The sequence below is a fragment of the Anabrus simplex genome, chromosome 14 (genome assembly GCF_040414725.1).
Source record: "Anabrus simplex isolate iqAnaSimp1 chromosome 14, ASM4041472v1, whole genome shotgun sequence".
NCBI classification, from domain to species: domain Eukaryota; kingdom Metazoa; phylum Arthropoda; class Insecta; order Orthoptera; family Tettigoniidae; genus Anabrus; species Anabrus simplex.
Window position 1 is genome coordinate 84,506,481 of NC_090278.1, and position 24,714 is coordinate 84,531,194.

Below are 24,714 nucleotides of genomic sequence, written 5' to 3' on the forward strand. Positions count from 1 at the left end.
TTCCCATTTTCACACCAGGCAAATGCTGGGGCTGTACCTTAATTAAGGTCACGGCCGCTTCCTTCCCACTCCTAGCCATTTCCTGTCCCATCGTCGCCATAAGACCTATGTGTATCGGTGCGATGTAAAGCAACTAGAAAAAAAAAGAATAAGGTGAAGGGATCTCTGCACGTAGGGCGTGCTTTGGTTTTGAGTCAAATACGAGGAATACCGAAGATACTTTTCGTCCATCGAGAGTTGATCGTACGTTGATCGTACGTTGATCGTACGTTGATCGTACGTTGTATATGACCGTAGAAGTGAACTCTGCCTTTACGCATTGTGTCCGTGATCTTCTCTATCTTAGAGTATACTTCTTGTCTGGATTCTGTAATGAAGACGCCATTTTTGTAGTTTGGGCTAAGTATGGTGTGTAGGATCACTCTTTCCTCTCTAAATCCGCAAACAAACATTTCTCGGACAGGATAAGGCATTCAGATGTATACAGCGATACTGGTATGATAACAGTGTCGTAGTGACCAATTTTTTGCGTTCAGAGAAAAGCACTTCTTGTTGCCGGTGGTTTGGAAAGTGACTGCCATTTTCTTTATTCTTGCTGCTATGGTCTCTTTAAGTCCAGTTTGATGGATCCATTCCTCAAGTTATTTACATTGGTTTATTAACACGGTTTATCGTTCCGTATTTGGTGTTTGGTTGTGCCGCATCACCTTTGATGTTCGACATTACTTCTGTATTTTGAAAGGAAATTTCTAAACCTGTTTGTTCTGCTACTTCATTCAACACATTGATCTGTTCTGTCACACTTTAGAAATGTTCTGTCATCAGGGCTATTAACATATTATTATTATTATAATATAATATATAATTCGCTGGGGCCATCAAGGCCCACGTTAAGTCTTGTTGCATTTGACACTGAACTTGGCCTTCTTTAGAGCCCAAATTTCCTTCATTCTTTGTGAGTGGGCCTGCTTACGCTCCTCTGTCCAAGAGGCACCGTGTCTTCTCTTCGGTTGCTCGTCTCGGTTTAGCCCGTTCGTCAATATTTTCTTGCGGAAGAGATCTCTGTTAAGGGCGTCTTCAGCTGAGATATGTAGCATCTGCAGGTCTTCTTTGGTATTTCTAAACCAGGGAATTGTGGTTTTGGGGTTTGAATAAAAAAAGTGAAAGATTTCTGTAGTTAACTTTCTTCCGTCCATTCTTTTCAGATGACCGTAAAATCGTGCCCGTCTTTTTCCGATTGTGTCGGTAATTTTCTCTATTTTGCTGTAGACTTCCTTCTTGGATCTCTTTTGATGGATTCCATTTCTGTACTTTGATCCCAAGATTCCTCTCACAATTTTGCGTTCTCTTTTCTCCAGTTCTTCAAGGAGTCCTTTGTTGGCATTTAGAGACAGGGTTTCGGCTGCATATAGAAGTACTGGCTTCAGAACTGTTTCATAGTGACGTATCTTGGTGTTTTGGGAAAGGCATTTTTTGTTGTAGATTGTGCGGGATGTTTGGTAGGCTATTTCCAGTTTGCGTACTCGCTCCTGAAGTGCTTCTTTGTCCAGTCCATTTTTCATGATGATCTCACCTAGGTATTTGAATTTGTCTACTCGGGTGATGTCCCCGTATTTTGTATGGAGTTTTGGTGGAGCCTCTTTGATGTTAGTCATTACTTCTGTTTTCTCAAACGATATCTGCAAACCAGTTTGTTCGGCAATTTCCTTTAAAATTTCAACTTGAGCTCTAGCGGTTTCTATGTCGGTTGAGAGAACAGCAATATCATCGGCAAATGCTAAGCAGTCTGTTGCGATTCCCTTGGATTTGGTTCCTATTCTCAATGGACTGTAGTTGGTTTCCTGTAATCTCACCCGCCAGGTTCTGATGATCTTTTCAAGAACACAGTTGAAGAGTATCACCTTGTCGGACTCCTGTTTTGATGTCAAAGGAATGCGAGAGACATCCGTGGAACTTCACCTTGGATTTTGTATCGGTCAGGGTGGCTCTTATTAATGCCAGCAGTTTCATTATTATTATTATTATTATTATTATTATTATTATTATTATTATTATTATTATTATTATTATTATTATTATTATTATTATTATTATTATTATTATTATTATTATTTGTCTACGGTTCCTTGCCTTACTCATGGGCTGGAATCAGGGGCCTCTACTTTGGGTGCCCCTAATTGACATGTTTTCTCCATTCCATCTGCTACGCTCCACGAGAAGCAACTCTGTCATTCAGTTTAAACATATTAAGCTTGTAACCCATCCACCTTGAGTACACGCTGGCTTCAACTGGGAAGTTCAGCCTGCTTTAACCAACTTTACTGTGTCAATTACGACTGAGGGGAGAGAGTTAAATCATGACGTTTGAAACAGCGCGGAAGGATGCTCTGCTACAAGATACGCTTGAGGCGAGAGTTTATGGGGCACGGATAATAGCCGAGGTGAGGCTTCCTTCTTTCCACATTTCTCACAGAGGAGCAAGGGCGAATCGCTTTCAAAGAGATGTTTCAGGAGGCTGAGGAAGAAATACAGTAAAGTTTTATGGTGGGGTGATCCACATAAAATGTTTCGGATCATAACCTCGAAATACTTACAGTAGAGAAGAATTCTTAAGGCTGAATGTAAACGTTTCCCGCGGATGTAGCACGTTCTATATCATTGACCATCGACAATTAGGGAAAAAATCTTGTTTTGTACATACACGGAGGCTAAAAAGTAGGTTCATGCGATCTACATAATGCAGCTGGCATGCTTGAGCCGAGATTTGGATGGTCGGCCGCTTTAGCGATCAGGTGGCATTGACTACAACATTCAGCTATCGAAAACTATTATTATTATTATTATTATTATTATTATTATTATTATTATTATTATTATTATTATTCTTGTTTTCGAATAGGTCTACTATGGACCACGTTAAGCATCATTCATTTACGGTTCTTTCTCTTTCGATTGGCCCAGTACTTCTTCATCCTTTCGGAGTGGGCTTCTTTACGTTCTCGTGACCAGTTGTTGCCGGTCCGTTTTTTGCTACTTTGATCTTGGAATCCCTTAATTTTGTTGATGATTTTTCTGTATTCCTCTCTGTTGTATACTACCTGCTGTGATATATTATTTTCCTCCATATCCTCCTTGACCCCTTTAAGCCAGCTAGTTTGTGTCTTCCTGTTCTCCATGTATTCCAGAATTCGCTTGGCTGTTCTCTCTGGTGGCATTCTTTTAATGTGTCCGTAGAAGCAGAGTCTTCTCTTCTTGAAGGATGTTGTGATTTTTATTATTATTATTATTATTATTATTATTATTATTATTATTATTATTATTATTATTATTATTATTATTATTATTGTTTGTTCGTATCTGCCTACTAAGGACCTCTTCTCTGGGCTTTGATCTTTGCCCTGTGCTCCTTCATTCGTTACCGGTGTTGCTGTTTTCTTTCCTCAGTCCACGTCTTTCCCGTCTTCAACTTTGGCCTTTCTTGAAAACCCTAGTGGTCTTTTAGTTTCCTCCTGAGTGGATTGCGTTCTTGTATATCTTCATAATTTATCCTCATCTTCTGTGGGTCTCTGTCCACCTCCTTGAGCCAAGTTGGTTAGGTCTTCTTATCTTCAAAATAAGTAAAAGATCTGGTTCGATAATCGTATAGCAAGTCTATTCTCCTTCTCCGCCTGATATCAGAGATCTTCTGGGCATGAATATACAGCTCATAGTTATGCCGATGTCTGTATTCATCTTTGTCATTAATTGGGCCAATAATTTTCCGTAAGATCTTTCTTTAATTTCTATTTTTCTTTTTCTATCAGTCATTTCTTGTTCACAGCAAGGCATTACGCTGCGTACAAACACTGTGGTATTATGACAGTGCAGTAATGTCCTGAGTTTTGCGTTCAAGGATATGGAATTTTTGTTGTAAATGTCTTTGTTCAGTAGATAAGTCATTTCAATTTCACTCATGCACGACGCGAAAGCTTCTTTTTTTCAGATATGTGTGTTTCTATCGACTCAACAAGATGATGATATTATTATATTATTATTATTATTATTATTATTATTATTATTATTATTATTCAGATTTTTTGGATTTTCTCCGTGCTAAATTATATTAAGCCCAGTTAAACACTGTTGATTTTCTGATATTCTTCAGTTCTAGATAATTCAAATTACTATTCAGCACATTCGTCATAATACTGCTGGTTTCTTCTGCAGCTCAAAGTAGATTTTCTTCTTAAGGTTTGGCTGACAGAATGTATCATACAGCTAATGGAGAATTTGTTCCAATGCTTCCTCCACTATTGGAACAACGACAATTTTATCCTGGGCTAGATCTCTCTCATTACATTGTCCAGAAGCAAATACTACCGGACTTTTTTACTGTATCTTGTTCTGAATGCTTTTAGTCGACCTCGAATTTTAAGGTAGTTACGTAAACAAATTTGGTTATTAGGAAGTGTTGTCCAGTCCACTCTTCCGTAATGCAGCAAGAGTAACATAAATCCTAGAGGTTGTGATAAACTGTACCCCTAAGGTTTATGCACGTCTCATAGCATAACCGGTGTGCAGGTTAGTCCACTCTTCCGTAATGCAGCGAGAGTAACATACATCCTAGGAGTTCTGATAGGCCGTACCCCTAATGTTTATGCAAATTTCATAGCATGACTGTTGTGCAGGATAGAGTATACGTGATACTCTCTTTAGCAAGTTTACATTCTAACCTATTACTCTCTAAATATCTGGACTGTAGTTGTGGGAAGTTGGGATGTAAGAGCACCGTGCATGCCTCTTGCCCAGAGGATCCAGATCGATTCCCAGCCAGTGTATTAATAGGACAATTTAAATGATTATTGGTGATAGTTTACTTTTTCTTTTCTTTGTGCAACAGAAACTAATTGTTCTATGGTAAACAACAGGTACATAGTACACATTAATGTGACACAATAGTTCTTAAACATCTTTTATATTGTTTCTTGTTCTGTGCTAGCATCTTCCGGCGCAAAGTGAGCACCATATTCCGCCAGGATTGAAATCTTCCCTGGTGCGAGATGGTAATCAAGTCAGCAATTAGCAAACGCAGAGAAACAAATTCTTATTTCTCAGGGAAACAATTGTATTTTGCGAGATCAAGCACAAATATTTCTTTCGCCCCAAGTTTGTAAGTGTCTTATGAATATTAGCAACACTTCCTTCCCCTACACTTCTTTAATTTAATTTCCTTCTTTATGGGTTACTCTTGTTCCTGAAAGCAAACAGCCGCCGCTATGTAGAAAAAGTTAGACAGAACTTTTTACCGTTATAACCGCCATTTCAACTCCTTAATTGCTTAACGACTCTTAAGTACTTCTACGTAAAAGCTTACCAAGATTCCCAGGTGCAAATAAACTACAGAACGTAAAGCTGCTTCTGAGACTCTAAAATATTCAAGCATTATCACCGGCCCACAACACGTAATCTGCCAAAAATAATAAAGCGACTCCTTTTCTCCTTGCTTTAAAAGGCTTCGTGCTGCTATTGGAACTGCTAATGTCATTGTGGCGTGCCAAGGCCTACTAACTGGACCGGTTTTATGCCGTGTGACATCGCGAGAAGGCTGTGGATTGTAGTAAAAAGACATTTTATCGTTTACGGGCTTAGAGTAAAGAACAAAAGAAGGAAGAGGTCCGTGTATTTAATACCATAGTCCAAGAAGGTGCTTCCAGATGGCTGTTGCTCGTACAATACTTATTTTATGACGAGTTACTTCCAGAAGATCGTCATCGTTATATGTAAAAATTCAGCTTGCGTATGTTTGTGATATCAAAACTCTAAAAGTAATCGTTCGATTGACTTCAAATTTTGACACAACGTTGCATTCGAATAAGAGCGTGTTCAGGAAGTGGTTTGAACGAAATCGGATTGGCAGTTTTTATAATGAGTAAATTTTATGGAATTAATTTAATTACAAAGCCGGACCAAGATGAGATCGAACTTAGTGGACAGATTGTCGCTAGGCGACAACGACTTAAACTGTATTATTATAGCCGGTAAGAATTGCTGTATATAGGAGGATGTGAACGCGCCGCCATGTTTTATAAGGTAGCTTTCTTGCGAGGAGGTTCATGTAATTAAGCAACTCATTGCCTGTTATTGTAAATGTGAGTAAATGTGTCCTTTGCTCACAAAACTCTAAAAGTAGTCGATCGTCATCTGTGTTTTCGCCAGCCATAGTAAGAGTTTTATGAGTTCAATCGAGAAGAAGAAGAAGAAGAAGAAGAAGAAGAAGAAGAAGAAGAGCAGTACAGTAGTCTCAACAACGCCAAGAACAATTAGATCAACAGCGACGACATATACATTGCAATGCCTCATGTAAATTCGTTCAAATCAGAAAAATTGACCACTTTTGTCCTCAATGCACCGCAATAAAATTTAAAGGACAAACCCCGGGAACGTGCTGCGCGAGCGGAAAGGTGAAGCTACCCGAACTTGAGAAGCCAAAAGAACCACTGAAAAGTTACTAATGATTCGAAACATTTCTTCAAAAATATAAATTGCAAATCTTGTTTTCAGATGATTTCATTCGGCGCTAACATTATAGTAAGAGTATTTTATGTCGACATTTAAAATTCAGGGACAAATTTACCACAGATCATTAGACTTTACTTCCTTCTCCCAGCATAACCATACATTTCTCCTAATATACTTCATCGGAGATGAAAATGACCAGTTGAATGCACGCTGACAAATCTCTATTGGAATCAGAAGTCTTAATGTTGTTGATTCGTTGCATAAACAATACATGACAATAATTTGACTGGGGTATTCAAAAGTGCTATTGATCTGATGTTCGCTAGAATATATTTATTTACTTACCCAGTCATTTCATATCAGACTGAGGCACAGCGAAGTGTGGCCGGGTTTAGCTAGTTTCTTACAGAACTCTATATCTGTCAGAGGAAGACTTGACTCTGATTCCATTTAAGGCTTTTTGCGGATGATTTTTTTATTTACAAAACTTCCTTCAGTCGAAGATTGCCACAGTGGAGAAAGCATAACGAGCAAATGAAATTACAATTTTGATTTACCATAATTTTTTTGATTAAATTATTCTCATAAACTACAAGAGTTATATCATGTAGCAATGATGTCTCAGTAATGAAATGGAACCTCGCAAAATATGTCAGACATAGTCTGTAATTCCGTAACCTCTAAATTAAACTGCTTCCAAAAATTCACAACAAATCGAGGAATAGTCCTTCGAGCTCCTGTTACTTTAAGTCCTTCAGTCCAAATCTATCTTTATAATAATAATAATAATGGTGGTGGTGATGATGATTATTGTTTTAAGACGAAGTACCACTAGGCAACCATTCTTTATATAACATTAATCAGAGAGAGAAAAAAGGGATGGAATCCGACACTTCGATAAATGAAGGTATCGACCAAAGAAAGACAAGGGCCGCGAAAGGCGTCAAAATGAGACTCCCTAGGCCTCGATACCTAATACTGTCGGGGTCAGAAAAGAACAAGAGTTCACCAAGGAAGGTCGGATATGATAGATAAAAGTGAGGGGCCTGGCACTAGTAGTTGGAAGCAATGCCAAGATTCAGCTAAGGACCCCGTGGTCGCCAGCCCACGTTCCCAAGTTGAGTCCCTGGGTCACTTTTAATCGCTTCTTACGACAGGCAGGGGATACCGCGGCTGTTACTCTACCGTCCCCACCCGGATCTAAACAGGATCCGCACAAATACCGCAGTCCGCGCATAGTCCTTGTTCAGATGGGGCGAATTTCCGTCCCCCCAGTGTGTCTGCGGTGCTCCTTCAACACATCACATTCGAGTGCAGACTGCGGCTCTACGAAGGTGATCGAACGGACTTTGTTCAGCCCACACCTTCTGTGAAACAGTGGCTGGATAGTTTGGACTTGAAAATATAGAGGTTGTTGTTTGTCAAGTGTATAGAGGGGTCCAAATAAAAATGCAGACACTCCCTGACAGTCATTATGGTTTGTTCATAGATAAGCTTATTTCCCTATCAACGTCTTCTGGCTGCTCTGTGGAGATTTCAAAACGAACTGTGAGGTATATTAAATTTTAGAGCTGCCAACTATTACAGATTGTCCGTAATTATTAAGGATTTCACCTCACAATTACGGTCAAAGGGGAAATCATTACGGAAAAGCTCACATTACTACGCAAAACATTTTCTAGGGGAAAAAGAAAAGGAAAAATGTTCAGTCCTTTCGAGCCTTTCTCCTAAATCGTCCTTGTTTCAATTCTTGTGAGTTGGCAACGATACTTATTCGATCGTGACTTCCTTTTGCTACCCATAAGCGTTGTAAAATTAATTGTGAATGAAGGAGCTCAGGCACTACTCCTCTCCACTACAAATCCTTCAGTAATGTTGTATTTGCTGTGTTAAGTGTACCTGACAGTTGACAGAAAGATTGAGACAGAAGTTAAGCCTACATTAAGCACTTCTGCACTGGTATCGCTTATGGTTCAGAAAACGAAAATGACATCACAATCGGAAGGATGCTTCAAGAAAAACTACACTTAAGAGCAGCTGCTTCGTGAGAAACAAGAACTAACAGGTTGCGTGCAAATGTTATTGTGTAATATGATATACTTTCGGATAGAAGGGCAAAAGGGGTGCCATTATCGATTTGGATTTGACTCGAAATTTTTCTCGGGGGCGAAGGGCGATTACTGATAATCCACCTCTGTTGCATGGCACACCCTCTAATTCCTTGCAATCTGTGATGTCAATTCTTCTACTGCTACCGATATGCAAGTCCGGATACAACCCTGTAATTCTTCTATCTGAGGGTACTTGCTATAAAGGATCGAATCTTGTTACCCATGCCTCATGTTCCGCAGCATCTCTCCACGAGGGCAAGAATCCAAAACTTGTATAGAGTAATAAATGAGTTAAAGGATTGAAAGCGACTGCAAAAAGATTTCGACATTGTTGAGATGGACAGCAGACAATGGTATGATAAACGGGGTGAAGAGCCAGGTTGTGAGTTTCACAAATAGGAAAAGTCCTCTCAGTTTTAATTACTGCATTGATTGGGTGCAAGTTTCTTATGGGGAACATTTTAAGGACCCAGGCGTTACTAAAATATCTTCATAGGGTAATCATATAAACGGGATGAAGGTTACGGACCTGTAAAGGAGAGGGCATGTAAGTACGGTTCCAGTAAATGGGGCCCTCACTGGGATTACTTTATTTGAGAACTGAAACAAAAATCCAAAATGTTGTAAAATTTGGGCTGGGAAGACTTGGGAGAAAAGAGGCGAGCTGCTCGACTATGTGGTATGTTCCGAGTTGTCGGTGGAATGACAGTAATAGACGAATAAGCTTGAGGTGTGTTTTTAAAAGTCGGAAAGATCACAAATGAAGTTAGAGTTGGAATTCAGGTGAACAAATTTGGGTAGGTATCTATCTATTTTATAGGAGGAAATAGGGACTTGTTGAACATCTTCCTTGATAAGTTATTCATTTCGAAATTCTTTGTAATTATTTAAGAAAAGACTAAACAAACAACAGACAGGGAATCTGCGATCTACGCGACTGCCCTAAATGCAGATTAATTATTTATTTATTTATTTATTTATTTATTTATTTATTTATTTATTTATTTATTTATTTATTTATTTATTTATTTATTTATTTATTACTGCACTCGGGAGGAGGAAGGGTTGGTCCGCACCTTCTCCTGTCCTGATAATTGTTTTGCACTAAGGCAAATGCCGAGACTGATCATATTATAGGCCTTGGACTCTCACCTCGTCCGTACCTCAATCACTGCTTCAAATCTCCTGGCCTGAGACACGCGTCAACCCATCATTGTACAGTAGTCAAACTAAATGGCATTATAGGCCTGATGGACTTTGGCCTGCAGAGTACGAGGTGACTGATGGTCAGCGCGACGAATCCTCTTGGCCGTCATTCCTCGCTTTCGAGACAAGAGTCGCCATCTCACAGTCAGATAGCTCCTCAATTGTAATCACGTAGGTTGAGTAGTCCTGGAACCAGCCCTCACATCCACAGAAAAGTCCCTGATCTGGCCGGGAATCGAACCCGTGGCCTCTGGGTAAGAGGCGGACACGGTACTCACACACCGTGGGGCCAGCCCCAATAATGTGCGAAATAGTACGAGTAACAATAATAATAATAATAATAATAATAATAATAATAATAATAATAATAATAATAATAATAATAATAATCCGCACTTTGTTTCCAGCCATTCGACCGGTTCAGAAATGGAATGAATGAAACCCCATCTAGCGGCGGGGATAGGAACTGTGCCGGTTGCCGAAGCCTGTCGCAATCCTCTCGGGCAATGATTAATGAATGACAGATGAAATGAAATGGTAATGGAGAGTGTTGCTGGAATGAAAGATGACAGGGAAAAACCTGTCCCGCCTCCACTTTGTCCAGCACAAATCTCACATGGAGTGACCGGGATTTGAACCACGGAACCCGGTGGTGTGAGGCCGACGCGCTTACGCCTGAGCCACGAACGCTTCATCTGTAGTACAAATGCGGGATAATAATAATATGGGAGTGTGGCATCCGAAGAGGCCTGGTCAGCTCTTCCTAGTTGACGCCTTATAGGCGACCTGCTCTTCTGTGAGAATGTGGCCATCAGAATTGACCAATGAGATTTAAAAATCTTCTACCCGCCCGGGAATCAACCCTGGTCCGCTTAGAACAAAGGCAAGCACGCTAACCATCTAACCATGGGGCCTGGACAGTAAGCAAATATTCGCCCCCTCTTACTTTCCATCCTTCTAATTTTGCTCTTCACACATTCTTCCCCAGCTCCATCCACAAGTTTCCATCACCATGGTAGGTCGTTTAACACACTGGTTGCCTCGCTGTTCTGTCAGTACATACCTCTAGTTAGACGCCGTCGCCAACAGAACCAGGGGCCAAGAATAGCTAATGCACAGTGTCTGGAGAGTTTCTTGTTTGTTGTGAGCGGAGTGTCACCAGGTACAAGACAAACTCCAGTGCGCGAGAGAACAGGTTTTATTTTCGATTGCAGCCATCGAAACTGTGAAGCTTAGCGACCGTAAGTTTCGGAAGGGAAATTTTAAAACCACTTTTTCCAACATAGGTATAATGACAGGAAACGAAATGACATTCTCCTCGGTGAACTAAGCGTGATATCACTACCACGGTTAGGCAACTTCAAAACATAAGTGATAAAATGTTTGCATAATCAACAGGGGCTGTTGAATACTTCGTGACCACCATGTTTATGCAATCCTTCCTAAAGAAGCGTAAACATCATTGTCTGTCATATGACAGAATAATAATAATAATAATAATAATAATAATAATAATAATAATAATAATAATAATAATAATGTTGGGTAATCAGTCCATTACTCCCTTTTTTGCAGCTCCTTGCCAACCTATCCCGTGCTAATCCAGAGCCAAATATTTAAAAAAAGGAAGACAGCGTTGTACCGGGAAATAAAAAATAAACAACACCGGGCTGAGTGACTCAGACGGTTGAGGCGCTGGCCTTCTGACCCCAACTTGGCTCAGTCCGGTGGTATTTGAAGGTGCTCAAATACGTCAGCCTCGTGTCGGTAGATTTACTGCCACGTACGAGAACTCCTGCGGGACTAAATTCCGGCACCTCGGGGTCTCCAAAAACCGTAAAAATAGTTAGTGGAACGATAAGCCTATAACATTATTATTATTATTATTATTATTATTATTATTATTATTATTATTATTATTATTATTAAAATAAGGAACGTAAAACGCAAAAAACGTCAGAATACGAGAAAAAGGTAGAACTGGCAACCCGACCTTCAAGTAATGACTGTGAAGAAACTGATAGTAAGATAATTATGAATAAGAGCACTTGTGGAATGAAATAGAAAAACTTTGACCTAACAAATACTGTACATTGATAAAGTAATATAACAAAACAGAATTTGCGGGGAAAGGACACCATGAGACGATGACAAATATCCTCTCCGTTTAGCGCCATAAACACGTCAGCGTTGCACACGCTACCATGGCAACCAAACCAAATCCCATGGCACTACAGCCCTTGAAGGGCCTTGGCCTAAAAAGCGACCGCTGCTCAGCCCGAAGGCCTGCACATTACGAGTTGGCTTTCTAGCCCGGGGGTCACAGTCAGATAGCTCCTAATTTCTAATTAATCACGGAGGTTGAGTTGACCTCGAACCAGCTCTCAGATCCAGGTAAAATTCCCTGACCTGGCCGTGAATCAAACCCGGGGCCTCCGGGTAAGAGGAAGACACGTTACCCCTACACCTCGGGGCTGGCTACCATGGCAACATCAATCCATATTCGCAACTCCATTTTCAACGTCTATCTCCAACTCTCGAAAAATAAACCTATAAAAATACTCTTCTGGCAGCTACGCTATGACTCCTGCTCGTAATTTCCTACCGTTCTTCGTTCTCTCATACATTAAGCTTAAATATTCTTAAACATCGTCTGGGTAACCCATTTTCCCGTTTCGGTTTCTTTGATTTACATATTGTTGTTGTTGTTGTCGTTTAAGTCATCAGTCCACAGACTTGTTTGATGCAGCCCTCCATGCCACCCTATCCTGTGCTAACCTTTTCACTTCTACGTAACTGCTACATCTTACATCTACTCTAATCTGCTTGTGATATTGATACCTACCGTTCTTACCGCCCACACTTCCCTCAAAAACCAACTGAACAAGTCCTGGGTGTCGTCCTACCATTCTGTCTCTTCTCTTGGTCGAATTTAGCCAAATCGATCTCCTCTCACCAGTTCGATTCAGTATCTATTCATTCGTGATTCGATCTACTCATCTCGCCTTCAGCATTCTTCTGTAACACCACATTTCAAAAGCTTCTATTCTCTTTCTTTCTGAGCTAGTTGTCGTCCATGTTTCACTTCCATATAGTGCCACGCTCCAGACGAAAGTCTTCAAAAAACTCTTTCTAATTCCCCTATCAATGGTTGTTTTTTTTGCTAGGGGCTTTACGTCGCTCCGAAACAGATAGGTCTTATGGCGACGATGGGATGGGAAAGGCCTAGGAGTTGTAAGGAAGCGGCCGTGGCCTTAATTAAGGTACAGCCCCAGCATTTGCCTGGTGTGAAAATGGGAATCCACGGAAAACCATCTTCAGGGCTGCCGATAGTGGGATTCGAACCTACTATCTCCCGGATGCAAGTTCACAGCCGCGCGCCTCAACGCGCACGGCCAACTCGCCCGGCGTCAATGTTCTAAGTGAACAGATTGCTTTTTCTCAAGAAACGCCTTCTTTGCTTGTGATAGCCTGCTTTTCATTTTCTCCGTACTTCTGCCATCGCCGGGCGAGTTAGCCGCGCAGTTGTGAGCTTGCATCCGGGAGATGTCGGGTTCGAACCCCACTGTCGGTAACCCTGACGATGGTTCTGCGCGGTTTTCCATTTTCACACTAGGCAAATGTTGGCGCTGTACCTTAAGGCCACGGCCGCTTCCTTCCCACTCCTAACCCTTTCCTATCCCATCGTCGCCATAAAACCTATCTGTGTTAGTGTGACGTAAAGCAAATATTGTAAAAAATGGAAATGCTTTCTTGTTTTTTTAAAGTTTTAGTTAGTGATCTGCCTCCAGTAATCAAAGTTTCTGTTAATTACAATGTTAGTGTTTCCGAGATGTGATTGTATCGGCTTTTTGTAATTCGGAAGTTTTCTCTCATCATTTATTATTATTATTATTATTATTATTATTATTATTATTATTATTATTATTATTATTGAGGTAGACATAGCCACGTTCTATATTACTACCTCTCTTTGCCCACTGGCGCTGGTATGAAATAATTTTCTGAGTATACATTTTCTTCAGCCTGTGACTGTATTCCACAGACAGTGTGGAGGGGGTAAGAGTAATTACGCAAAGAGTGCTGATACTTCCCGGTGTGCGTGTCCAGATTTTTGAGCCATCACCAACAGAGCGGCTCAGTAAAGCTCAGACGTGCCTTCGGCTAGTAATTGGGAACACTGAACTAAAATTAGAACAAGTTCAAACCACGAGTTACGAGCAAAGGCTTGTGGAGCAAGTGGAGGGTCGCCAAACTCTTCAGAGCATGGAACTACCTCGCAGGATCAATCATCATTAGAACGTGAATTACTTTTATAGAGCAGATCCACATCTTCCGAAGGAGGAGAACCCTTGAGACTCCCTAACCAGAACGACGTCTTTGAACGTAAGGTGGCATAAATGGCAGGAGCAAAGACGTTTCGCACGCTTACAGTGAGTCACGAGTCTCACTAGTCGTGCTTCATGTCCAATTAGAAGTAAGACTAGTTTCAGTAGGTGTACTGAGAACTTCACTACCTGCTCTTCGATTATCGCTAAGTGTATAATAATAATAATAATAATAATAATAATAATAATAATAATAATAATAATAATAATAATAATAACACCGAACGAGTTGGTCGTGCGCTTAGGAGCGCGCAGCCCTAAGTATGCATTCAGGAGATAGTGGGTTCTAATCCCACTGTCCGTGGCCCTGAATATGGTTTATCATTTTCACACCAGGCAAATGCTGGGCCTGTACCTTAATTACGGCCACGGCCGCTTCCTTCCCTCTCCTAGACCTTTCCTGTCCCATCGCCGCCATAAGACCTATCTGTGTCGGTGCGACGTAAAGGCAATTAAAAACAAAAAAAATGTGTAATGTATAGGAAAACAGAAAGGAGTTCCTACGCAATAAGGAAAAGGAGAATTGACTTCTATGCCCACATTCTCAGAATGGACTCGAAAAGGATAACTAAAAGAATCTTCGACTATTTCCGTAATAAGAAAACCAAGGTTTAATGAAACTGTAAATGACCTACGAGAGTTCCAAATTGCAGAAGAGATGCTTGTAGATGGATTCGCGAAGAAAATAACCAAAGATAAATTAAAGGGGTTTGGGTGAATTCCAAACGACTATACAGAATTTCTGAAGAACAGAGAAAGGCAACATTTGGCATGTTCGATCCCGGCTCAGTCGGGTGGTATTTGAAGGTGCTCGAATACGCCAGCCTCGTGCCGGTAGATTTGCTGGCACGTAAAGAAACTCCTGCGGGACTAAATTCCGTAAAAGTAGATAGTGGGTCGTAAAGCCAATAACTAAAAAAGGCAGGCAAGATCTGAAAAAATGAAAAAAGTACTGGGAGGACAGGAAAACACGACTCACTAACCATGGATTGGTCCATCGTATCCCAAAGTGGGGGAAACGGACAAAAAGAAGAATAATTATGACATATAGATGAGATGTGTTTGTGCTCCAAAGGTTAAATGGGAATAATTTATCCCCTCGGTACCTTTAGAACAGGGCCTCTCAAACGCCCAAAATCTCACGCGTGCAGATAGAGGCGCAAGAGCTCGTGCACTGTGCATCGCTGCCGCTCGGCATGGCTCGGATCAACGCTTCGTCTCTGGGCTACTCGGCTAAGCTCGGCTCAACTCGCCTATACTCGGCTCAAGTCAGCCCGGATTTGGAGCGCTACGGCGCAAGTGGGGCAGAGGGAGACAGGCGGAGCGAGCGAGACAGGCGTGAGGAAAGAGAGAGTAAGCGCTTTTGCTCCAAATCGAGGAGTGGGGGTCTGCACTCTGGTCAACCAAGCCAAGTCGTCTTTTGCACCGTGCACAGTGCATGCACCACGCGCATGCACTCTGAGAGGCCCTGCTTTAGAATAAAGTAACACATCAAAAACATCTAAACTTCTTTATTACCACACCATAGTTACAAACCATCGGTATAAGGAATAAAGGAAATATTACAAGGCTAGACTAACTACTTAACTACAACTAAATCTATAACTAATTTAATCTAAATCTCCTATGCCTAAATTACACTCTAACTTGGTGGCGCCCGCACGAGCGGGATACCAGACACCATGCACGGCACTACGCCTCTCTCAGCTGCCTCTAACATGGGCGGATAACCGAACCGCATGTTAGCCCCCCCCCCCCTTCCTCCCCTCCATCTACTCTAACGTTCTAACTAGTTATTCTACTGCCTACATCTAATTTAAAACAACTGGCTGGTCGTAGCATCCCCTAGGTAAGGAAAACTGAATAAAATAACACGTAATGATGCCTTTCCTGAATGCACTGATATCATTAACTTCCACTTGAGTCGTTTACTTCCAGATATGAGCGTTTAAAATCTGACAGCCGGGCTGAGTAGCTTGGACGATAGAGCGCTGGCCTGCGGAGCCTAACTTGGCAGGTTCGATGCTGGCTCAGGCAGGTGGTATTTGAAGGTAGATTTACGGATACGTAAACAAACTCCTGCAGGACAACATATCGCCACCTCGGCATCTCCAAAAACCGTAAAGGTGGGGCGTATAATAATTATTATTATTATTATTATTATTATTATTATTATTATTATTATTATTATTATTATTATTATTATTATTATTTAAGCTGACATATTTTTGTCGCGTTCAGGTTTTTTTAACGTGTACTCCATTCTTCGGGGCTATTTAAAGACTCGTCAACAAATCCTATAAGAATCACAAATTTATCAACACTTCAAATGGCGAGTGAGTTGGCCTTGCGGTTACGGGCGCGCAGCTGTCAGCTTGCATCCGGTAGGTAGTGGGTTCGAACCCCACTGTCGGCAGCCCTGAAGATAGTTTTTCGTGGTTTCTCATTTCCACACCAGGCAAATGCTGGGGCTGTACCTTAAGGCCACGGCTGCTTCCTTCCCACTTGTAGCCCTTTCCTATCCCATCGTCACCATAAGACCTATCTTCTGCATCGGTGCGACGTAAAGCAAAAGGAAACAAACTGTGAATGTCTCCAAAAACGGATAAATAAACATGAGTGTTATCTTTGCAATTCCTTTGTCTCTGGATTCTCCCCCTGCCAATGCACCAGACTGTGCATAATTCCCAAGGCAGCACAGCAGTTGGGCGTATTTTATTCTCTAAGTCAATTTTGTAAAGTCTCCTAATTTAACGTGTATTTTCATTGATAGCAGTGGAGGGAGTTAACAGCCGTATACGACATCTAGTCTCCCGGAGTGAAGCTTTTTTGTTAACTCAAGAACGTCTTTGCTTGGTGATGTCATTATTTTTATCGCGATGGGGGTGCTACTGGATATGAGGGTTGTGGGGAGAACTCCCCTAGCACACAAAGGGGATGTCGTCCGTTGTCTGTCTCGAGGAACAAAGTGTTAGCTGCAGTCTAAATGTGGCCAGCCGTAGCCAATATATCTCACGGGGATGACGTACCACATTCCTACAAACACAAAACAGATCCTGTCCTCCTATAGAATACACACAACTGCGAGGGTGGTCCACAAAATTAACAATTGGTGGCTTGATGCTATTTCATTACATTAGTTTTAGTGGCAATATCTACGGAACTAACACGTACAATTGCGTTACATTCCTTCAATGTACCCGCAAATTGTATTACATTTTGCCAAATGTCGGGGACCGTTGGCATGGCTTTCTCTGTTGATGACTAGAGCCCGGATTTTCATGCATTAATAGGTTAGAATGCAAACTACTGAAGCGAGTAGAAAGTATAGTCTACCTTCACAACGATTATGCTATGGGGTTTGCATAAACTTGAGGGGTACGGCCCATCAGAACCCCTATAATTTATGTTACTCTTGCTACATTATGGAAGAGCGGGTGGCCGACACTTCCTGCTAACAAATTAGTTTGCAATCTAACCTGTTACTGCATAAAAATCCGGGCTTTATTGATAACAGCGACGGAGCGCCCAACTGCGCGGAGTACAGACGCAGCGTCGGGACATCGGCGGTCTCGCAGAGCTTCCTGCAACTTCGGAAACAGGTCGAAGTCAAAAGCACTCATGTCTGGTGAGTACGGAGGGCGTTCCAAGACCTCCCAATGCCACCGTTCCAATAAGAGCCTGACATTGTCTGCGACATGACAACGTGCTGCCCTTTCCTATCCCATCGTCACCATAAAACCTATCTGCATCGGTGCGACGTAAAGCAAAAGGAAACAAACTGTGAATGTCTCCAAAAACGGATAAATAAACATACTTCACGTAATCCTCGATAATATTCTGATGCACTTTTGCCACGGGCACCCTTGAACGCTGATCGTCCTTTGAAAACATGCTTTACAGCTATGAAATCGACACTCTTCACTTCAACGCCACACAGCAACAACACTTGCAGCTGAATGCCCGTCAACAGCGCCATCTGACCGTTCCCATATCCTATTTGCGCATGCCCGAGCTCCTGCCAGTGTCTGGACTACGTTGCCACTAATTTCTTTCCAGCCCTCATATAAAAAGAGTGTTTAGGATACCGGAAGTAGCACAGAGGAGACATCCTTCTTCAATGCTCTGTTCCTGAGGGTTCTGATGATTCATGAATAAGTCTTGGATTTTTAGACAGTAGTAGGTTAGAGTCCAAACTCATTTGGTTAGTAGGAAGTCTTGTCTAGCCCGCTCTTTCGTGATGTAGCGAGAGTAACATAAATTTTAGGGGTTCTGATGGGCCATACTTCTAATGTTTATGCAGCACTCATAACATATCCGTCGTGCAAGCTAGCCCGCTCTTCCATAATGTAGAAAGAGTAACATAACTGTTAGGGTTTCTGATGGGCCGTACTCCTGATGTTTATGCAGCACTCATACCATATCCGTTGTGCAGGCTAGCCCGCTGTTCCATAATGAAGTGAGAGCAACGTAACTGTTAGGGATTCTGATGGGCCGTATCCCCATTGTTTATGCAACACTCCTAACATATCCGTTGTACTGGCTAGCATATACTTGTTACTCGTTTGGGTCAGTTTGCACTCTAACGTATTACTCCCTAAAAATCCGGGCTCTGTTAATGTAGTATGCAGAATAGTAGGAAATGCGCTCTAACATGGAAATAAAGCGTTTCCGTACCCATGTCCTTATATATAGTATTTTCTTCTACGTGTGAGGAATGTGTCGTGAAAGTTTAGCCTACATTATTGTTACAGCCTGTATACAGTCTCATCAGAGTTCTGTATTTTGTTCCAGTACACCAGCCTATGACTACGCTCCCAACCTGGACAAACAGTGGATACTTCAGGTTACCCCAAAGATGCAGCCCATCCACAAACAGTTCACCGATCTCCTTATGACCAAGAGACTACAGACCCTGCAGAGTGTGGATGACGCTGTGGACAAGGTAAAGTACTAGAAATTCACACGAATTTTTAACTGCAATAATATATTTCTCTCTAAAATGTATCTTATACAGGTTGTGTCAGCAGTAATGATCAGCAATATATTATAGTCGTAATATTGAAGGGTGCGTTCTGACAGTTCTTAAAGAGGATGGGGAGAAGGGAGTAAGGGGTATGGTTTCCATGGAAACGAGGGCGGACCCACTGCGGTTACCATGGAGATAAACATGCTGTGCGGCTCGTGTCGCTCGGAGTTTCCAAACCTCTCACTTCTGAGTTACGTACAAAGAAACACAACAAGTGAGTTGGAAGCAAAGGGAAAGTAATGTGGCAACACCGTGCAATGTTCCTCCTCCAGCCCTGTCCGTCAAAACGCTTCTTTTAACATTATGGCTGTAATGAAGGGTATTGTCAATAATGAACAGGTAGGAAGTATATAAATTTGTTTGAAAATCTTTCCGCAACATGGCTGATTATCATGATACTAAATACCACAAAACTGAACCAAGAGCGAACCTGCCAACTCAGACCAGCGGTTATCATGATGATAAAGATTGTTTCTAGAGATACTACGAAAAATTACTTATTGCTATGCTGAAAAATATATACAGTATATTTATAATCTAGGAGAAACCGATGATAATCGTGCTTTCCAAATATATAGTACAAACAAAACCTTTAAGCATTGTTACGACATGTGTTTATGAAGACTTTTGCCCCATAGTGCAACAGTCCCGAAAGGACATGGCGTACGAACCGACCGCTGCTCAGCCTACAGATTACGGGGTGTCGTGTGGTCAGCACAACGATTCCTCTCCACCGTTATTCTTGGCTTTCTAGACCGGAGCCGCTGTCTCACCGTCAGATAGCTCCTCAATTATAATCGCATAGGCTGAGCGGACCTCGAATCAGTCTTCAAATCGAGGTAAAAAATCCCTGAACTGGCCTGGAATCGAATCAGAAGCCTCCAGGTAAGAGGCAGAAACGCTATCCCTACACCACGGGGCCAGCACTTACGAAGGCTTTAGTGTCTAAATCGTTTGCAAACGTAGCCAAAAAAGAGAGAAAATTTAGGATGGTCCCTCTGACTTCTATCATTAAGTCAATTAGAGTCATTCGTTTAAGATCGCATTCTTTTCGAAAGAAATCTACGGTTGGCTCGTCATGCAGATTTTTGGAGGCAACGACTTCCTCAGGGTGGCTTTCATGGGTCTTGAACTGGAGAGTAGGGTCAACGACATATCCATGAAGATAATTTGGCTTAACTGCGATTATATCTGCACTTTGATTGCTGTCAATATCAGAGAGAATTTGTTATTAGTCTAAATACATTTTTAGAAGCAGGAAATGAAATGGTGTATGGCTTTTAGTAGCGGGATGTATCCGAGGACTTCGGCTCTCCAGGTGCAGGTCTTTTGATTTGCCTCCCGTAATAGACCTGCGCGTCGTGATGGGGGATGAAATTATGATGAAGACGACACATACACTCAGTCCGCGTACCAGGGGAATTAATCAGTTATGTCTAAAATTCCCGATACTGCTGGGAATCGAACCCGGGGCCCCAGCACGCTAACCATTTAGCCATAGAGCCGGACTTTAGAATGAAGTACTTGCTGACAAACGATTCACGGACAGCGTACAGCGCATGCGTGTACTCTGCCATGGTTACGGTTACCATAAACCATTATGAAGTGTAATTTCGGAATGTGTAAAATAAGCCTATTTATACAGACTGTTTGGGATATAAGTGCAAATAAACTTTTGAAAGGTACGGATGAATGTCCGAGGGCGGAGCTTGAATTAGAGTGCAATGTTTCTGAGGTAGGTAGTAGCTTAGTTTGCCCCTCGGCTTATACCACCCGCCATACGTTGCTTGCATGCGTAATGTGCAAGAAACAATTCTAGATACATCACTGCAATGCGACTTCAGGACCTATGGTAATTTCATTGAAAGTATTTAATTTATTTTACTTGGAATGACTCAGGCTTTGAAGCAGTTTGCCGTTTTCCCGCTTACGAAGTGTTGCATCATTACTTATTAATAATTTGAATCAACGGCTCAGTACTCAGAGTAATCTCAAAACTAATGAATTTTAGCATAGTCTTCTTCTGATTTTTGTACCGCTTTTCCTACACCTGTGTCGCACATATAGATTTGGCCCTGTTTTACGGCCGGATGCCCTTCCTGACACCAACCCTGTATGGAGGAATGTAATCACTATTGCGTATTTCTGTGGTGGTTGAAAGTGCAGTGTGTTGTCTGAATATGAAGAGGAAAGTGTTCGGACAAACACAGACACCCAGTCCCCAAGCCAGAATAATTAATCAAAGGCATATAAAATCCCTGGTCCGGCCGGGAAAAGAACTCGGGATCATCTGAACTGAAGGCCTCAACACTGACTATTCACTCAATGAGTCGAACGGATTTTAGCATAATGATGCTCATAAATAACAATGTGAGGCTAATTGAGGTACGACTTGGAGATACAACAACGATATACTGTAGCCAGTTGATTGCTGAATGGTATACTTGTAACTAGAAAAATATCTCCTTTGTAGGCTGGTACATGGTGATAAAAGCCTTTTTAAATCATAATTTAGCAAAATAATCCTTCACTGAATTTGGATATAACAAACGGAAATTAAAATATTGTTAATATTCAGTTTGAATTACTGGGATGTTATCTTTCACAATATATCTTCAGAATGTTGTTTTATTTGTACGCGCCTCTTAAATTCACGCGAATTTGGGGAGAGTCACCGTGAAAGTGAATTTTAATACCTGAAATTGAGTTAAATTCGGATATGAATCAAGGATTTGCAAAGATAGAAATCTGAACACTTGTTACAAAATTGTATAAAAATCGCTCAGTTCTAAGAACTCGCGAATTTGAAACTTGGAAGGCATTACCTGGACGAGGTACGGGTGTTGTAGTCATTGCACATATATCGGACTCTAACAAGTAGATTTCTATCGAAGATGGGTTATCCACATATGAATGGATCACCTGCCTTAAAATAAATGCAAACGTGGCGGCTGTCCGGACCATTCCCGGCAGATCCTTGGACGATATTCGATACAGACACTGCACCCAGAACGAATAACTTTGACATGTCTTAGGTTTCTCTGATAGGGGAACATCACTGCGTGATTCGCGCCATAATATGGTGAGGTCTAAGATCGCTAGTTGCGACAGAAAGGGTGGCAAGTGCACGAAGAAATCCCAGGCGTTTTCTCAGAATGGTCTACTTATTATTGCATATTCTAACACCTGGAGGCATGGCATAATAATTGACCCTTCTGTCCGATTCGAGGTTATTCTGCAACACACTGAGTAGGTGGATAAAGAAAAGTAACATATCTGTGAACTTACCGTTAATTATTTCAAAGACAGACATAAGCTCAAATGCGTTGATGTAATAGATATGCTGATACGACAATGAGGTGCTATACCTAGAGTTTTTATTCGGAATTTTGAAACAAATATCACGTTCCAACTCCCGTTCTAAATGACATAGTCACTATATTCCTAAATAAGACTTGTCAAATTCTGAATCACTGTTTCAATACACACCTCTAGGTGGTGTTTGAAAATTTATATCATATTATTATATTTTAATATTGTAACTACAGTGTTAATGTTTATTGTTGTTTTGTCGGTATACCGAGTCCTTTGAGCTACCTCCATTGGGTGGCAGTTTTGCAAATAAAAAATAAAAACAAACCACTTTTGATGAAGGATTCCCAGTGTTGTTTGCCAGAAAAATGCTGCGAATATCCGTAGGCGATCTTACTCTGTCTGAAACTGTTAGATTGTAGACTAGGTCCATGACTGCATACCCTTTACTTATACTGACATTTCCTTCAGCAGTGTGCTCCCTTCCCCTCTGTTCACACTATGTCTACATAGATCTGCACTTTTCAATTGACTAATTTATGTTGTCGGAGTGCTTTCTTGTACTCAATGTCTAGAGCGAGAAACGGTGAGGCAGAGAAGGGTGATGGGATCTGTTACATCCAGCGTGAGCTATGACAAAGATTCAGGATTTCAGATATATCGCAAAGTGCTACGGTGTGATGATGTCACGGAGCTGTTGGGTAATGACTAGGAAGGGGGGATATGATCCAAGTAATGGGTTAAGATTTCAACGAGATTAAGTGTAGACTGGGTTGCATAACATACAGGGAGGAAATTCACTTTTACGTTTCACAGTTCATTTTCCAAGAGGAAAATTCCTCTCAGTCTTAATTACTGTGTTGATGGGGTGATAGTATCTCATGGGGAACAATCTAAGTACCTAGGTGTTTAAAAAAAAAAGGAATGATCTTCGCTGCGGTAATCATATTAACGAGGTTGTTAAGAAAGGTTACAGATATCTTCACATAGTTATGAGAATATTTAGGTGTTGTAGTAAGGATGTAAAAGAGAGGGCGTTTAAGTCTCTGGTAAGACCCCAACTAGAGTATGGTTCCAGTGTATGGCACCCTCACCAGGGCTACTTGAAACGAGAACTGGAGGAAAGCAACATGATTTGTTCTTCGTGATTTCCGACAAAAATGTTGCAAACTTCGGTCTGGGAAGACTTGGGAGTAAGGAGACGAGATGCTCGGCTATGTGGTATGTTTCGAGCAGTCGGTGGAGAGCTGGTGTGGAATAACATAAGTAGAAGAATAAGCTTGAATGGAGCTTTTAATAGTAGGAATCATCACAATACGAAGATAAAGATGAAATTCAAGAGGACAAATTGGAGAAAATATTCATTTATATGACGAGGAGTAAGGAATTGGAATAAATTATCAAGGGAAATGTTCGATAAATTTGCAAGTTCTTTGAAAATGTTTAAGAAAAAGCTTGGTAAACAACTGATAGAGAATCTGCCACCTGGGCAGATAGAAGTGTTAAATTGGTTGCATAAACTCTAGGGGGACTGTCTTCGAAAATGTCTCCTATTTATGCAGCTCTCCCAACAGAACTTTCTTGCGGGTTGCAGATTCCTTAGAACCAGATGTAAAAGAATGAGTTCATAGAAATATGCTCCCTAGATATGGCAAAGTGCATTGTGAGCTTACATCACAGAGCTGTCAAGCCATGCCATAGAGGAGTATCACATGACGTCCAGGAGCAGTTGGGTGATGACACACTGGATTGTAGGGTAATATCATAGATTAGTGTGACGTGAGAAGCACATTGAATGTGATGCGTCAACGTTACTGAGTGACGTAATCGTGTAATGGTTTGACGTCACTGAACATTATAAGGATGACAACTCAGAAATTAGTGACAGACTGGAGTTGCTTTATGTTTCACTTTGTTTTCGAATCAGTAAATGCTCGTGTTTCGGACACTATATTTCCAATCTACTTGGAAATTGAGAATTTCACATACTTTTGTTTCTTCCATGTTCATACAGTATTTACTATAGATCGTTCCGTGTTAATAAAACAGAATTGCTCTTATGACAACAGGGTTGCCACATCGAACAGCTGTGGTCATCAGCATCACAGGTAAAACTCAGTACTTAACTCAGTACTTAAGTTCAAAGTAAAAGAAGGAAGGAATTAAGCTG

The 24,714-nt window shown here is 41.3% G+C and overlaps 1 protein-coding gene across 1 annotated transcript in view; it reads left to right on the forward strand.

The window, feature by feature from the left end:
* Nucleotides 1-24,714, forward strand: part of Sulf1 (Extracellular sulfatase Sulf1) — a 478,228-nt gene that overhangs the window by 364,006 nt on the left and 89,508 nt on the right. Inside the window, exon 8 of the mRNA XM_067158244.2 lies at nt 18,998-19,148. Coding sequence (XP_067014345.2) covers nt 18,998-19,148 — 151 coding nt within the window. The remainder of the gene's footprint in view (nt 1-18,997; nt 19,149-24,714) is intronic.